This window comes from Ornithorhynchus anatinus, chromosome 10 (genome assembly GCF_004115215.2).
Source record: "Ornithorhynchus anatinus isolate Pmale09 chromosome 10, mOrnAna1.pri.v4, whole genome shotgun sequence".
Lineage (NCBI taxonomy): Eukaryota > Metazoa > Chordata > Mammalia > Monotremata > Ornithorhynchidae > Ornithorhynchus > Ornithorhynchus anatinus.
The window spans coordinates 6,924,589-6,941,307 of NC_041737.1; the positions used below are offsets into that span (position 1 = coordinate 6,924,589).

At 51.1% G+C, this 16,719-nt stretch overlaps 1 protein-coding gene across 7 annotated transcripts in view; it reads left to right on the forward strand.

The window, feature by feature from the left end:
- Positions 1-16,719, forward strand: part of RUFY3 (RUN and FYVE domain containing 3) — a 49,984-nt gene that overhangs the window by 14,381 nt on the left and 18,884 nt on the right. For 4 of the 7 annotated variants that reach the window (XM_029073010.2, XM_029073011.2, XM_029073013.2 and 1 more), the window contains 5 exons: positions 700-747; positions 10,969-11,142; positions 11,669-11,786; positions 12,959-13,060; positions 14,950-15,073. In XM_029073010.2, coding sequence (XP_028928843.1) covers positions 700-747; positions 10,969-11,142; positions 11,669-11,786; positions 12,959-13,060; positions 14,950-15,073 — 566 coding nt within the window. The remainder of the gene's footprint in view (positions 1-699; positions 748-10,968; positions 11,143-11,668; positions 11,787-12,958; positions 13,061-14,949; positions 15,074-16,719) is intronic. The other 3 variants (XM_029073012.2, XM_029073015.2, XM_001512093.6) reach the window with 1 other exon arrangement.

Genomic DNA, 16,719 nt, shown 5'->3' on the forward strand with positions numbered 1-16,719 from the left:
GGTAGTGGATCCGTAGAGTTTTCTTGGTAAAAATCCAGAAACGGTTTACCGCCGCCTCCGTCCGCGCCATAAACTCAAATCTCCACCCTCGACTCTCCCCAGTGTCGCTGCTGCCCAGCACGGGGGAGTTTTGTCTTGTAGCAGATGGCCTTCCACTCGCTAGCCACTGGCCAAGCTAGGAATGGAACGGACAGGCCTCTGCTCGAGTCTCCCTCCCTTAGCCGAGACTGGTAGAGGACTGGAAACTCTCCTGAGAGATGGGGAGCACTGGGCTAGAGAGAAGTTAATCAGTCGGACCCAATCCATGTCCAACTTGGGGCTCACAATTTTAATCCTTATTTTACAGGTGAGGTAACTGAGGCCCAGAGAAGTGAAGTGACTTGCCCAAGGCAGCAGACAAGTGGCGGGTCCGGGACTAGAACCCAGGTCCGTCTAATGCCCAGGCCTGTTCTCTATCCACTAGACCATGCCGCTTCCCTGTTCTCTAATAAATGTTCGCGAAATAAACGTACGAGTCAATCCCTGTGCAAGCAACTCCTCCGCTGGCAGACGAGTTTGAGTTGCAGAAATCTCCCTTTCGGTTATCCCCTTTTGCGATCTTGATTTCTTTTAAAAACAAAAAAAAAAACCTCTTTTCTTTGGATCACGGCTTGCATGACATTTTATCTTTCTTTTCCTTTCTTTTTGCTGTTGGCAAAGACTCTTGGGAGGATTTGACAGATTTGGTGGAGCAAATGCGTGATGAAGGTGCGTGCCACCCCGACCTATTTCAGCTGGTACTTTCCTTTTCTAATTGGCGTTTTGACTGTCTCTCTAAGAGGAAGTTCCACTTTTTTAAGCTCCCTTCCAAAGGAGGTCTGTAACTGGAGCAGTAAGCACGTATGTCTGTCTTTACGCAGTACCCGCCTCTCTAGAGTTTCATATCTACTGCCGTCAAGGCTCTGGTTAGAAATGAAGTCACTAGAAGAGCCATCTCTCCCTTCTGGGTCCCATGGATTTCCCAAGTCAATCACTGCCTACGTTAAAAATGATCAAGATGATTCTCCAGGGTTTCCCAGAAAACACGCATGAAGCGGTCGGTCAAGCATCAGTTTGTTTCGATCGGAAATCTCCCTTGTTGCCTGCGGTTCCTCTGATACTAAAATCTGTCAGATGTTTTGTGGATTTTTAAAAATTTTATTTGGTAATGATTAGGATCCAATTCCCCGGCAGAAGCAGCATGACCTAGTGGATAGAACACGGGCCTGGGAGTCAGAAGGACCTGGGTTCTCATCCCGGTTCCGCCCACGTGTCTGCCCTGTGACCTTGGGCAAGTCACTGAACTTTTGTGTGCCTCAGGTACCTCATCTGTAAAATGGGGATGAAGACTATGAACCCATTTTGAGACATGGACTGTATCCAACTTGATTCTCTTGTATCTGTCCCAGAGCTTAGTACGGTCCTTGACGCACAGAAAGTGCGAAACAAATGCTCCTTGACACACAGAAAGTGCAGAACCAATGCCACAATTATCATTATTGTTATTAGTTATTATTATTATTCTGAGTATCATCTGAGAAGTGTAACAATTTGAAACGGACGGCCTGTTCGGTCGTATTTTCTGAACACTTAACTAGGTGCAGAGCACTGTACTAAGCGCTTGGAAAGTACAATTCGACAATAAAGAGAGACAATCCCTGCCTACAAGGGGTTCACGGCCTAGAAGGGGGAGAAAGACAGCAATACAAATAAACAGACATCAATAAAAATAAAATAGAATTATATATACATATATACTTAAGTGCTGTGGGGCAGGGAGAAGGACGAAGATCAAAGGGAGCGAGTCATGATGACGCAGAAGAGAATCTCCTAACAGCGATGAATCCCCAGTTAGGCTAGTAATAATGATAATAGTAGTAATTGGGGTATTTTTAAGTGCTTACTCTGTGCTAAGCACTGGGGTAGATATAGGCTAATCAGGATGGACACAGTCCCTGTCCCACATGGGGCACCTCTCATCCAGGAGATTAAAGCTTTCAAAAAATAACAAGGTCTTCCCTGAGTGAGAGCTGAGGAACCTGTCCTTTGTCTAAAGGCCAGTGGGGAGTCAGTGGGAAAGCCAGGAGTGGAAAATTGAATCCCTTTCCAGCATCTCCTTCGGTAGAAAACCGCTACAAGACCTTGTGAAAGAGCCCAGGACTTGGTATGACAGTCCAGCTTTCCGCCAGCCCGAAACCTAAATGCGGCCAACACTCCCTCTGTTCATCCTTCTCGGCCTAGCCGCCTTTCAGCACATTTCCTTTTCTTTCTCCTTCTTAAAATTATTCTTTTAGGGGACACTGCCATTCCTTCGAGGAAGAGTGTTTTGTTTTTTAATAGCATTCGTGAAGCGCTTACTAGGTGTCTGGCTCTGTACTAAAGGCCTGGGTAGATACAAGCTAATAGGTATTATAATAATAATAACGATAATGTTGTTGTTTGTTAAGTGCTTACTATGTGCCAAGCACCGTTGTAAGCACTGAGGTAGATACAAGGTAATCAGGTTCTCCCACGTGGGACTCACAGCCTTCATCTCCATTTAACAGATGAGGTAACTGAGGCACAGAGAAGTGTCTCCCCCAAGGTCACACAGCCGACAAGTGGCAGATCCGGGTTTAGAACCCACAACCCCTGACTCCCGAGCCCGTGCTCTTCTCATACGGTAGGATTCTCATATGGTAGGAATGTCTCTGTCCCACGTAGGACTCACAGTCTTAATCCCCATTTTACACTGAGGTAACTGAGATATGGAGAAGGGAAGTATCCTGCCCAAAGTCACACAGTTTACAAGAGGCAGAGCTGGGATTAGAACCCAGGTCCTCTGACTCCCAGCCCCGTGCTCTTTCCACTAGGACACGCTGCTCGAGTTCTCTGAAAGAGATCTTCGCTTCCTGATGCATCTCTCTCCCCTCCCTCGCCTTCCGCAGAATTGAGGGACCCAGAATGGAGTACGCTGGTCAGGTGGGCTCTCCATGGGGGGGGAGGAGGCGACACCCCCGGTGGACCCGGGACCCGTTCTCTGAGGCCCCCATTTTGGCCGGCACGGCGGTCAGCGTCTGCGCCGGAGGAAGCCAGAACGGTGCCCGGCCGGCGCCCCTCCCAGCTGACTACCACTGCCGTCGGCACCGGCCCACACGGTCCTTTCGGTGCCGACGTCGGCCGGGAGGTTTGAGGCGAAGAGACAAGCCAGAGAGGGGGCCAGTCCCAACTATCATATCCTTTTTCCCTTCCTCATCTCCGGCCTTTGATCCGCCTCCGGGGCAGCCTTCCGAGCAAGGCCCTGTCGGTGGAGAACAGAGATGGGTGTGGAGGTGATAGGGCCGGAGACGCACGAACCCCCAAAGGACAGGTTGGGGCTAGCCGAGCGTCCGGAGGGGGGCTGGCTAGCCCCGATCTCACCCACGGGCTCCCCGGCCTTCTTGTTCTGCTCCGTCAGTCGAGCGCTAACAGTGAGCGACCTGTCCAGGTGGGGATCCTGGGGTCCAACTCAAATGGACCCCGAAAGTGTGAAGCCCGGGCTTGCATCCTGGCTTCCCGCCGGGTGGTAAAGGACGGGGCGACGGGCCGGTTGTCCAAGAGGCCCCTGAGACCACCCCCAGGGGCAGTAGAAACTGTGAGCGAAGCCAGAACCAGCCTTTCAGCCACCTCACCTGAGGAAAAGCCAGGCTGAAGTCCAGGCCTAAGATTCACAGCATCATTCCATCACTCGATCAATCGTATTTATTGGTGCTTACTGTGTGCAGAGCGCTTGGGAGAGAACAATATCATACGAAACACACATTCCGTGTCCGCACCGAGCTTACGGTCTAGAGGATGTGGGTCTTGATTTGGTCCAGTTCTCCCAAGCCCTCAGGACAATGCTTTGCACTCGAGAACTCAGTAAACCAATCGATCAATCAGTGGCATTTATTCAGCACATACTGTGGACGGAGAGGACTGTACCAAATGCTTGGGAGAGCGTGATTCGGCCGAGTCGGTAGACAAGTTCCCTGCTCTCGAGGGGCTTTCAGCCTGGAGGATGAGAGGGACATTAAAATTAATTACGGATAGGTTTATAGAGAAGCAGCGTGGCTCAGTGGAAAGAGCGTGGGCCTGGGAGTCAGAGGTCACGGGTTCTAATCCCGGCTCCACCACTAGTCAGCTGTGTGACCTTGGGTGAGTCACTTAACTTCTCTGTGCCTCAGCTGCCTCATCTGTCAAATGGGGATCAAAACCGTGAGCCCCACGTGGGACAACCTGATCACCTTGTATCACCCATTGCTTAGAACAGTGCTTTGCACATAGTAAGCGCTTAACAAATACCACACTTTATTTATAGGTGCTGAGAGTAGGGTGAATATCAGCTGCTGAAAGGGTACAGATCCGGGTGCCTAGCCCAGGCGGAAGGGAGAGGGAGTAGGAGAAGTGAGGGCTTAATTGGGGGTGACCTTTTAGAGGAGATGTGATTCTATTAATGCTTTGAAGGTGGGGTGAGTGGTGGTCGGGTAGATAAGGAGGAGGGAGGGAGGCCCAGCCCAGAGGGAGGAGACAGATGGGATTAAGGTTCAGTGAATAGGTTGATTTGGGGCTGGGTTGTGGAAGGAGATCTCTGAGGTAAAGTAGGGGCACGCTGATCGAATGCTTTAAAACTGATGGTAAGGAATGGTAAGGAATCTGTGCAAAGGGATATGATTCCGTTATAAGACTTGATTTGGTTTTACAACAGATCTCTAGACTTTTAGAGGGCTCCAGCTGCCACCAGAGGTGGGAAATAATAATAAGGGTAAGTGGGGTAAGTGCCCAGCACTGTTCTAAACACTGGGGTATATGGAAGATAATCAGATGAGACACAGTGCTTGTCCCACTTGGAACTCACAGTCTAAAGTGGGGGATAGGGCAGGGAGAGGACAGATGAGGAAACTGAAGCACATTCAGTCAGTCAATCATTTATTGAGTGCTTAGTGTTTGCAGAACACTGTACTAAGCAGATGGGAGAGAACAATATAACAGACACATTCTCTGCCCACAGTGAATCTATTGAGTTTTCCAAGGTCACACTGCAGAGGTGGGATTAGAACCCGGGTGCCCTGACTCCCAGGTCTGTGCCCTTTCTGCTACTTTCTCACCCCCTACCTCATCTTGGCTACCCTGAGAGAGCCCCTGAGTAGTTGACACCAGGCATTTATCACTCCCGTGTGCCTGCTCACTCCCTTTTGTTTGTTTATTTTTGTTCAGCGCTTACTGTGTGCCAGGCATTGTACACAAGCTAATCAGGTTGGACACAGTACACTTCCCACATGAGGCTCACAGTCTTAATTCTCCATTTTGTAGGTGAGGAAACCGAGGCCCAGAGTAGTGAAATGACTTGCCCAAGGTCACAGAGCCCACCAGTGACGGCGATGGGATGAGGACCCAGGTCCTTCTGTCTCCCAAACCCATGTTGTACCCGCCATTGATTCACCCTGGGGTCTGGGCAGAAGTAAAGGGAATGGGGCCGGAGGGGGCAACTCAAATGTGCTGTGTCCGCTGACGTACAGGATCGGGGCAAAAGGGAAAATGCCGGCGAAACGTTGGGTCGATCCAACTTGCTTCGATCTGATGTCCTGGCCCGGTCGATTGTTCTTATCTTTTGGATTCCGTCTTGTTTCTCCCTTCATTCCTTTGTTTCTTAAAGAAGCAGCATGGCCTCGCCTGCTGTGTGACCCTGGGCAAGTCTCTTTACTTCTCTGTGCCTCATTTTCTTTGGCACAAAATGGGGAGTCACCCATTCTCCCTCTACCTTTGAATGTGAACCCCATGGAGGGCAGGGGGCAAGGACTGCTTAATCTTGTATCTACCTTGGCGTTTAGCCCAGTCCTTGGTACGTAGTAAATGCTTAGTTAATACTATAATTATTTTCATTATTACTATCGTTATTACAGTTACTAAGGTCTGGAGAGAAGGCTTTTCCCCTGGGGTGAAGTATTAGATGAGGGGAAAATGGTTGGACTTATAATAATAATGTTGGTATTTGTTAAGCGCTTACTATGTGCGGAGCACTGTTCTAAGCGCTGGGGTAGACACAGGGGAATCAGGTTGTCCCATGTGGGGCTCACAGTCTTCATCCCCATTTTGCAGATGAGGCCACTGAGGCACAGAGAAGTTAAGAGGCTTGCCAAACATACATGTGTAGAAGCAGCGTGGCCCAGTGGAAGGAGCTTGGACTTGGGAGTCAGAGGACCTGGGTTCTAATTCTGGCTCTGCCCCTGACCTGCAGAGTGACCTTGGGCGAGTCGCCTAACTTCTCTGTGCCTCAGTTCCCTCATCTGCAAAATGGGGTTCCAATACCTGTTCTTCCTTCTACTTAGCGAGCCCCACGTGGGACCCGATCACTTCATATCTATCCCAGCGCTTAGTACAGTGTAGAAGCAGTGTAGAGAAGCAGTGTAGCTCAGTGGAAAGAGCAAGGGCTTGGGAGTCAGAGGTCGTGGGTTCGAATCCCGGCTCCGCCCCTTGGCAGCTGTGTGACTGTGGGCGAGTCACTTCACTTCTCTGTGCCTCACTTACCTCATCTGTAAAATGGGGATTGAGATTGTGAGCCTCACGTGAGACAACCTGATGACCCTGTATCTACTCCAGCGCTTAGAACAGTGCTCTGCACATAGTAAGCGCTTAACAAATACCAACATTATTATTATTAGTGTTTGACACTTGGCAAATACCACAGTTATTATTATGCACAGAACAGTGACTTCCGAGTGGTGCTGAAGTCATCTCACCTTGGTGGGGATATCCTTGGCTGTAAGTAGCATTACTGTTCATGTGAGACTTGTGGGGAGGGGGCGATTATAACTTTTAATAACTCGACCTAGGACGCGCGGACAACGGAGGTGGAGGCCCCAGTCAGGCAACGATAATGGTAACTGAGCCCCGAGAGGTTTTTAAGGAGGGGAGAGGGGGGCACGGGGTCGGAAGCAGCAGCTGGGAGGTCAGAGTGCGCTAGGGCAGAGTAGAGGCCATTGGACCGGGCTGCCAGGAGGAAGGTCACCCCTTGACCTTAGAGAGGAGTGGGCTCTGATTCCATTCTCATTGTTCTATTGTCTGCCCTCACCCTTTACCTCATTAATGTTGGTATTTGTTAAGCGCTTACTATGTGCAGAGCACTGTCCTAAGCGCTGGGGTAGATACAGGGTCATCAGGTTGTCCCACGTGGGGCTCACAGTTTTCATCCCCATTTTCCAGATGAGGGAACTGAGGCACAGAGAAGTGAAGTGACTGGCCCACAGTCACACAGCCGACAAGTGGCGGAGCTGGGATCTGAACCCGTGACCTCTGACTCCCAAGCGCGGACTCTTTCCGCTGGCTTGAATCCTTCAGGGGCTAAGGAGCCGCACCTTAATTGAGTAATCACCTCAGAGCTTAGTGCCCGGCTTTGAAAATTGCACACAAATGTTAGTCTCAATAATACTAATCGGACAAAAACCCTTCAGTATCCCCGGGGCTCCTTCTCTGGTGGGGACAGCTGGCCATTTTTTCCAGCTGGTGTGAGGGAATACTCTCTTTTCACGGGAATACCAGACAGGGCAATTCAGGGACTTCTGTCCAGGTGGCTGGCTGCAATATGTAGTAGGCTGTAGGTTGTGGTTAATTATATTAGGGCTTCTGGGTTGGTTATGAATCTTCAGCATAATAATGATGGGGTCTAGTGAGCCTCTACTAAATGCTCGGCACAAGACGGGCCTGTCCAATCCAGCCCCTGTCCCACGTGGGGCTCACAAAAGCTAAAATGAGGTCGTCCCCATTTTACAGATGGGGAAACAGAGGCACAAAGTTTAAGTGCCCCCCCCCAAGGTCACACAGCTGGGCAGCGGCAGAACCGAGGCTAGAACCCAGATCTTCTGAAGCTCGTTGTGAGCGGGGAATGTTTTATTGTGGCATTGTACTCTCTCAAGCGCTTAGTACAGTGCCGTGCACACAGGAAGCGCTCAGTAAATGCAGTGGAACAAATGACCCCAGTTGCCTGCTGTCTTTCCACTAGGCTGATGACATCAGAGAAGCAGCGTGGCCTAGTGGGAAGAGCCCAGGCTTGGGAGTCAGAGGTCGGGGGTTCTAATCCCGGCTCCGCCACTTGTCTGCTGTGTGACCTTGGGCAAGTCACTTCACTTCTCTGTGCCTCAGTTACCTCATCTGTAAAATGGGGATTAAGATTGTGAGCCCCACCTGGGATAACCTTGTATTTCCCCCAGCACTTAGAACAGTGCTTGGCACATAGTAAGCGCTTAACGAATACCATCATATTATTATTATTATCAGCCCCTAGGGAGGGACATTCCCAAGTGGAGTTTCTGATTTAAGGTCCTGGGGCTGGTTCTAGAGAAACAGCAAGGCTAGTGGATAGAGCACAGGGCTGGGAGTCAGAGGATCTGGGTTCTAATCCCAGCTCCACCTCTTGCCCTCCATGTACCTTGGGCAAGTCACTTTTGTGCCTCTATTTCATCAACTGTAAAATGGGGATTCAAAACCTGTTCTCCCTATTACTTCAACTGTAAGCCCCATGTGGGACAGGGACTGTGTTTGACCACTTTAACTGGTACCTACCCCAGCGTTTAGAACAGTGTTTGACACAGAGTAAGCGTTTAACAAATACCATAAAAAATATATTTTTATTGACAGGGGAAAGGGGATTAAAGACATTTTTATACCATGTGCAGAAGAACCAGATGGCCCATCCCCTCACCCATATTAGTGTAATGGACCAGAGGGAAGCAGCGCGCCTAGTGGATGGAGCCTCGGAGTCGGAAGGACCTGGGTTCCGATCCTGGCTCTGCCACTTGTCTGCTGTGTGACTTTGAGCAAGTCACTTCACTTCTCTGGGCCTCAGTTCCCTCATCTGGAAAATGGGAATTGTGACTGTGAGCCCCACGTGGGACAGGGACTGTGTCCAACCCGATTTGCCTGTATCCACCCCAGTGCTTAACAAATACCATAATTATTATGATTATTGTTATTATTATATTGTGCTCTCCCAAGCAGTTAGTCCAGTGTTGGGCACACAGTCAAGTGCTCAGAAAATGTGATTGACTGACTGAATTAGGCATGGTCCCATCCCTCAGGGGGCTCCCCGTCTAAGTGGGGAGAAGAAATTGGAGACTGTCACATCTAGAGTGATAAAGCATTAAAACACGGCACAGACTTTGAACTGAAGGTCAGAAGTTTGCCCTGACTTCTGCCTTCGCCCGTGCTTCCAAAACGTGTGTCGGCTAGAGCACGATTAGGGAAATGACCGGTCTTCTGACAACACGATCAGGGAAACCACTCGTGCCGAGGTGCTCGGCATCGCAACGGGGAGTTGATTCCTTGTGGGCAGGGACCGTGTCTGCCAACTCTGTCGTGTCGGATTCCCCCGAGTGTTTAGAACGGTGCTCAGTAAATACCACTGATAGACTGGTTGTTCTTAACATAAGGTTTCCAAGAGCACCGCCCTTGAAGAACTGGGTGTTTAGAGTGTGTGTGTGTGTGGACGTGTACAAACACTTGTGAACTTCAGGTGAAAAGGAGAACTTCCTAATGGTCTCAGTTGCCAGGGGAGGGTGGGGGAAGCCCCAACCCCGGAAAGCTTTCAGGAAAAAACACACACCGTGTCCCCAGGAGGCAGGGGGATGGAGGAAACGTGGGATTCCATTCGCAGAGCCGAGGCACGTTGCGATTCCCATTTTCACTTTTCAGCGTCGGTTTCTCGGGTAAATGCGGCGTGTGACCTCTGGAGGAGGCTTCTCCACCCAGATGCCCTCCGGAAAACGAGCCGGGCAAACCAAAGCGACGTGGATCGCTTGCCGCTGCTCTTCACGGCTAGTAGCCGGACTAAGATGTGGAGAAGAGAAACCAGTTATTGGACCAGGCCCTAAGCGATGAAGCAAACCAGAGACCCCTGAAATCCAGACAGTTTGGATTTCTCCCGAGTTGATGGGGAAATGAAAGAAAAGCGTTCTCCCACCGCCCCTGCCGAGCAGAGCCCGCCCCCAGCAGCTGCCACAGCCGCCCCCAAGGCAGAGAGACTGGGCTTGTGCTACAGACAAATCGCAGCGTTTTGCTCTGCTTTATGCATTATCCTAACTCCCTTACCCCTCTTCCTCCTCTTCCTCCTCCTCTTCTTCCCCCTTTCCCTGTCTTACCCCACCAATAGAGGGGGAGGGACAGGAGAGGGAAAGCAAATCACTCAATCTTGCTCTTTTGTTATGGTATTTAAGTGCTTACTATGTGGCAGACCCTAAGCCCTCTTTTCCTTATCTTCAACTCCCTTCTGCTTCACCCTGACTTGCTCCCTCTTTTCACCGGCCCCTGCAGCCCCACAGCACTTATGTCCATATCCGTAATTTATTTATATTAATATCTGTCTCCCCCCTAGACTGTAAGCTTGTTATGGGCAGGGAATGTGTCCGTTGTTATATTCTACTCTCCCGAGTGCCTAGTAGGGTGGTCTGCACACAGTGAGCGTTCAATAAATACAATTGACTGATGGAATAAGCGCCGGGGTAGAATCAGGTTGGATGAGGAAGAGGGGAGTCCTCTAAGCCGAAGAGGTTCGGAATTGAGTATTTTCAGCTGGGGACTTAGCATATCAGTTATGCGTGTGACTGACTCTCAGCAAGCCAGAACACCAAGAGTCGGCCACATCCGTGAGCATAAGGGAAGATCCAAAGCTCAGTCCGTCAGGCTTCTTCTTGCGTTCATACCGTCGATGTGACCCCGGTCACAGACCCAATTTTCCATCTCTACCACATTACTCCCGCAACCCGGGCCGCGATCTCGTCCTCTCCCTGAGAGTCCCCACCCGCCCCCGGCCCTTCAGCGTTCCTCGATAAATTGCCCTTGCTGCCCGTTATCAACCTCCCGTTCCCCCGCTCGAAAACAGTGAAGCGATGATCATGCTCAGTCTTAAATAAAACGTCCCCTTGGGTAACCGGGTTCTTCTCCTCTCTCTTCTGGCTGCAGATCCTAATTATCTCATGGCCAATGAGCGCATGAACTTGATGAACATGGCCAAGCTGAGCATCAAGGGGCTGATCGAGTCAGCCCTGAACCTGGGTCGAACACTGGATTCCGACTATGCACCTCTCCAGCAGTTCTTCGTGGTGATGGAGCACTGCCTGAAACATGGCTTGAAAGGTACCGCGCTCCTTAGGAGTGACATAAGGAAGCCTCTCTCTGTCTCTCTCTTTCATCCTCTGTCTCTCCCTCTCTCTCTCTTGCTCTCTCCCTGTCTCCTTCTGTCCTTCTCCCTTTCTCCCCATCTCTCTCCCCCTATTTCTTTCACTCTCCATCCCCCAACCCATCTCATTGTCTCCTCTCTCCCTCTTTTCCCTTAGGGGGGAGATTCGGGGCCTGCTTTGGGTCTTGCTGGAATGCAGGAATTCCAAGTTGATGTTTTTCCCCAGCTCAACAGAGAGGCCGGGGCCAGCAAATGACTTGGAAGAGGAAGAACGAAGTGGGGGAAGAGGGAGAGGGAAGGGGGGAAGAGGGGGAAAGAAGGACAGAGAGGGGGTGGGTGAGATGGGGTTGAGGGTAGAAAGAGAAAGAGAGAGGGGAAGGCGAGACTGACTCTTGGGGCATAAGCTGATTCCCTGAGGTGGTCCCTGGGAAGGTCCCGGTGGTTCCAGTTAAAAATACATATCTTATCCTCCTCCTGCTCTAGCCAAGAAGACTTTTCTGGGACAAAATAAGTCCTTCTGGGGGCCGCTGGAACTGGTGGAGAAGCTCGTGCCCGAAGCGGGGGAGATAACAGCCAGTGTCAAAGACCTCCCGGGGCTTAAGTAAGTGAAAACCTGCACCCCCTCTTCCCACCTAGGAAGCCGGGGTAGCCGAGTGGGAACAGGAAGCGGAGTCGTCGTCACCGACAAAGTCAGAGGTCCTGCAGCGGGCAAGACCCCAGCTGGCCTCTGGCGGGGCTGGTCACATTGTCCGCCGGGAAGACAGGGCCTCCACTTGGGGACTTGAGAGTCTTAGCTAGAGCATCACCGTGTGATCATCATCGGTTCCCAACCCCAGGCCTCGGGAGCCGGGCTGTCGAGTGGGCGGCGGACACTACGTCCAGGGGGGTTTTACACCGGAGAATAGAGGGGAGGCCAGTCGGGTCCGGGTGGGCCAGCCACTTGTGGGAGAGTCTTAGACTTGCATTCCAAGGGGAGGGAAGGCGGGTACTGAATCCCTGTTGTACAAGTGAGGAATCTGTGGCACAGAAAAGTTGCCCAAAGTCACCCAGCAAACAAGGGGCAAAATCAGGGTTAGAATCCACGTCTTTGCTCTTTCCATTATATATTTGTTTTTTGGCGGGGGTGGTGTTTAAGCACTTATGTGCCCAGCACTGTACTAAGTGCTGGGGTAGATACAAGCCACTTGGGTTGGACGTAGTCCACGTCCCACATGGAGCTCACAGTCTTGATCCCCGTTTTACAGATGAGGGAACTGAGGCACAGGGAAGTGAAGTGACTTGCCCCAAGGTCACACAGCAGACAAGTGGCGGTGCTAGGATTAGAACCCAGGTCCTTCTGACTCCTGGGCCCGTGCTCTTTCCACTAGGCCACACTCCTCGTTTGGAGGTATTGTGAGCAAAGTGGGGGTAGACAATGTCAGGATGGAGGTTTAGTGTGTGAAGACCCTCCCCCCGCCACAGTCAGTCATTCAGTGGTATTTACTGAGTGCGTACTAAGTGCAGAACACCATACTAAGCGCTTGAGAGAGTACAGTACAACAGAGTCGATAGACGTTTACCTTGCCCACAGAGAGCTTAAAGTCTAGAGGGTCTTAAAGTCCCACCATGAATGGAAAGACCCTTATCTCAGCGGACAGGAAAACCAGAGAGGGGAACGAGCACCTCTGAGGGCAGGCTCTAAACGACGAGGCCAGCAAACCCCCCCTGGTAGGAGGAAGGGGTGTCCAGGTGACCCGCGACGTTTGGGTCGGTCTGATTTCTTTCTGTTGGCAGGACGCCGGTGGGCAGAGGAAGAGCGTGGCTTCGCCTGGCCCTGATGCAGAAGAAGCTCTCTGAATACATGAAAGCCCTGATCAACAAAAAGGAACTTCTCAGGTGAGGCGGCGCCGCCATGGACGTTCGTTCCGTGCTTGGCACCACTGTCCCTGAACCCGTGGGCCTCGGCCCCACCCGCCTCCCAGCTCCTTGCCCCGGTCCCCGTCCCCCTGGCCAACCTGCCCCATCTCTGCTTCAGCTGTGTAATCTCTTGGTTTAGCGAAGGGCAAGGCTCAGTCAACAAGCGGGAAAGTGGTTCTCCAAAGTCACAGAAGCCCGCTAATCTCACCGAACATGCCCTGAGGTAAGGGTGAGGGGTCTGAGTCTGAGCTAGTTACTCTCAGCACATCCAGAACACAGAGAAAGCAGACGGTCTGATCCCGGGAAGCTATATAAGCCATCCCCTGCCCATCCTCCCCTCTCTCTCTCGCTCTCTTTCTTCCCCCCCCCCCCTTCCCTTTTCCTCTCTTCTCTCTTTTTTTTTCTTGCAATGATATTTTCTAAACGCTAGGATAGGTACAAAGTGCTCCTATCAGACATAGTCCCCGTCCCATACAGGGCTCACAATCTAAGGCGATGGGGAGATCAAGACTCTCACCCCCATTTTACACGTGAGGAAATGAGACCCAAAGAGGTTGTGACCAGCCTGACATCGTGTCAGATCTGGGATTAGAGCTCAGGTGTCCTGACCACCCCGCCGTCCATGGGCCCGTGTCTTTCCACCAAACCACGCTGCCTGTTTTTGGCAACCAGAGCCTCGAGGAGGAGGAGGAGAAGAATGTCGGCCTTGCCGTCGAGCCCAGATGGAGAGCTCTGAGGGAGCCTGGGTTTGTAGAAATGCTCACCTCATACACAGCCCAGGGCACCTGACTTGAGCACTCATTCTTCCCTGTGAGGTCCTTGGAAGAACAGAAAGGGGATTCACCGTGGGAGCCCCTTCTCTTTCTTCTCCTCCTCCTCCTCCTCCTCTGGAGGTCGGGATCCAGGGTGGAGCCTGGATCCTCTCCTTTCCTCAGGGTCTCGTTTTCCTCAATCTTGCCCCTTCTCCCTCTCCATTCCCGTGGCTGGCCGGCTTAGGTTAGGTGAATATTGAATCAGTGGGGGTGGCTAGCAGCTCTGGCGAAAGATTTAACCAGAGGAAGGGCATGTTGAAACTCTCCTCTTCCCTGTTGCTCTTTCCTCCGTTCCGATGGATAATGGGCGTGGAATTTTCCCCGCCTTAAGTTCCTCAGATTTGTTGTGTATCTTATCTGGTAGATATCTCAGTTTGTCCTTACAAACACCCGAGAGAGAGAGAAAGAGAGAGATAGCACTTCCCTCATTTTCCAGGTGAGGAAACTGAGGCCCAGAAAGATAAAGTGGCTTGTCTAAGATGACAGAGCCAGCTGGAGCTCTTTTCATTAGATCATGCTACCTCCCCTTCCAGGGGAGAGATGGGCCTCCAACCTGCCTTTCCAGCTCTGCCTTGGAGAGGTTATCATCATCACCTTGTACATTCTAAGCGGTTAATACAGTGCTCTGCACATAGTAAGCGCTCAATAAATACTGTTGAATAAATGAATGAATGATCATCAGTGGTATTTATTGAGTGCTTATGGTGCACAGAGAACTGGACTAAGCATTTGGGAGCATACAACAGAGCTGGTAGACACGTACCCTACCCACAGCGAGACTACAAGCCTGGACGGGGAGGCGGACAATATAAATAAATGTTACGGATATTTTTTTCGATCGTATTTATCGAGCGCTCACCGTGTGCCGAGCGCTTGGGAGAGTACAGTGTGACAATAAACAGACACATTCCCTGCCTACAATGAGCTCACAGTGTAGATGTGTACTTAAGTGCTTTGGGGCTGAGGGGGGGGCGAATATCAGATGCCCAGTGGTCACAGATGCAGGAGCCTAGACGAGGCATCCTGGTCATGTGACTCTCCTGTTTGTTCCCACAGTGAATTCTATGAACCCAATGCGCTGATGATGGAGGAGGAAGGAGCCATCATTGCCGGTCTGTTAGTAGGGTTGAATGTCATCGATGCTAATTTCTGCATGAAAGGGGAAGACTTGGATTCCCAGGTACAGAACAGTGACTTTGCCACGCACACCATTTGTGATCTCCAATCAGTCAATCAATCAATGGTATTTATTGAGCGCCGAACTAAGCGCTTGGGAGAGTCCGATACAGTAGAGCTGGTAGATCTTCCCCCTCCCCACAGGAAGCTTACAGTCTAGAAGGGGAGGCGAAGAGTAAAATAAATTCCAGAGAGAGGAAATGGGAAAGTAGAGGGATATGGGGTGGGGGCTGGGGTGAGTATCCGACAGCTTAGGTGACCCAGAGGGGAGGGAGAAAAGGGTGGGGAAATGAGGGGCTCGTCAGGGAAAGCTTTTTGGCGGAGATGTGATTTCATTAGGACTTTGAAGGTGGGGAGAGCAGCGGTTGATTAGTGAAGTGAAAGCCCTGCCGGTCAGTCACCGAGTTGATTCCTCTGGCGGGTTTGGGGAGAGAGAAAGACCGTGGGTAGCTCAAGCTAGGTAGAGGAGCGCTGTCCTCCTGGGTTGGCTTGACTGTCCTGTCCAAAACCTCTGGGCAATTAGAACCCCCCAGGCCACCCCGACTCCCCACCAGCCCATCCTTGTCTGAGGGTCTTTTGAGTGGCAGCAAAGTAGGCTACTAGCAGGGTGTTTCCACAGTGCTCTGAAGAGTAATGACTGTGGGATCTGTTAAGCGCTTACTATGTGCCAGGCACTGTTCTCAGCCCTGGGGTGGGATACAAGTAAAGCGGGTTAGCCCATTTTAAGATCGAGGCAAGTGAGGCACAGAGAAGTGAATAGACTTGCCCGGGGTCATAAGACAGACAAGTGGCGGAGCTGGGATTAGAACCCATGACCTTCTGACTCATCCGTCTCTGCTCCCTAGCTAGCGAAGGACACAGGAAAGAAGAGCAAAGCTCCAGAGAGAAAGATCAGGAAGGGGGAGCGAGGGAAAGGCCAGAGGTTTAAGGAAGAACGGTGTTCTGGCCTACGTTTTCCAAGGACCAGGCAGATCCGTGGCTTTTCAAAATGGCCAAAGGAGACGTTTGAAGAAGAGAGGATTATCAAAAACCTTTAGGAACTAAGGAAGAGGAAAAGATATCGTCGTTTCCCCCATGTGCCACTGTCTGTCAATCGTATTTATCGAGTGCTTACTGTGTGCAGAGCACTGTACAAAGTTAACAGACACACTCCCTGCCCACAACGAGCTTACAGTCTGGTGGCCAAGCTGTAGCTAAAACCCTTTCAGCTCTGCAAATTGAAGGGTATCTCAGGTCCTTTGGATTGCAGTGGCTTTAACTCATGCAGTGGGACACGATCCCTGTCTCACCCGGGACTCACAGTCTAAGAGAAAGATAGAGCAGGGATCTTCTCCCCATTTTACCGATGAGAGAACTGAGGCCCAGAGAGGTTAAGTGATTTGCCCTGGGTCACAGAGCAGGCCCGGTAGGAGCTGGGACTCCCTGTTCTCTGCTCCTTCCACTAGCCCACGCTGCCTTGTATCATTTTCACCATAAACATCCTCAGTGGTATTTATTGAGCACTTAGTGGGTGCAGAATACTGTCTAAGCTCTTGGGACAGTCCAGTACTACAGGGTTGGTAGACGTGTTCCCTGCCCGCAGTGAGCTTACAGTCTGTAGGGAGGGACAGATATTAATATCAATAAATAAATTATTTGTAATCACCAGGA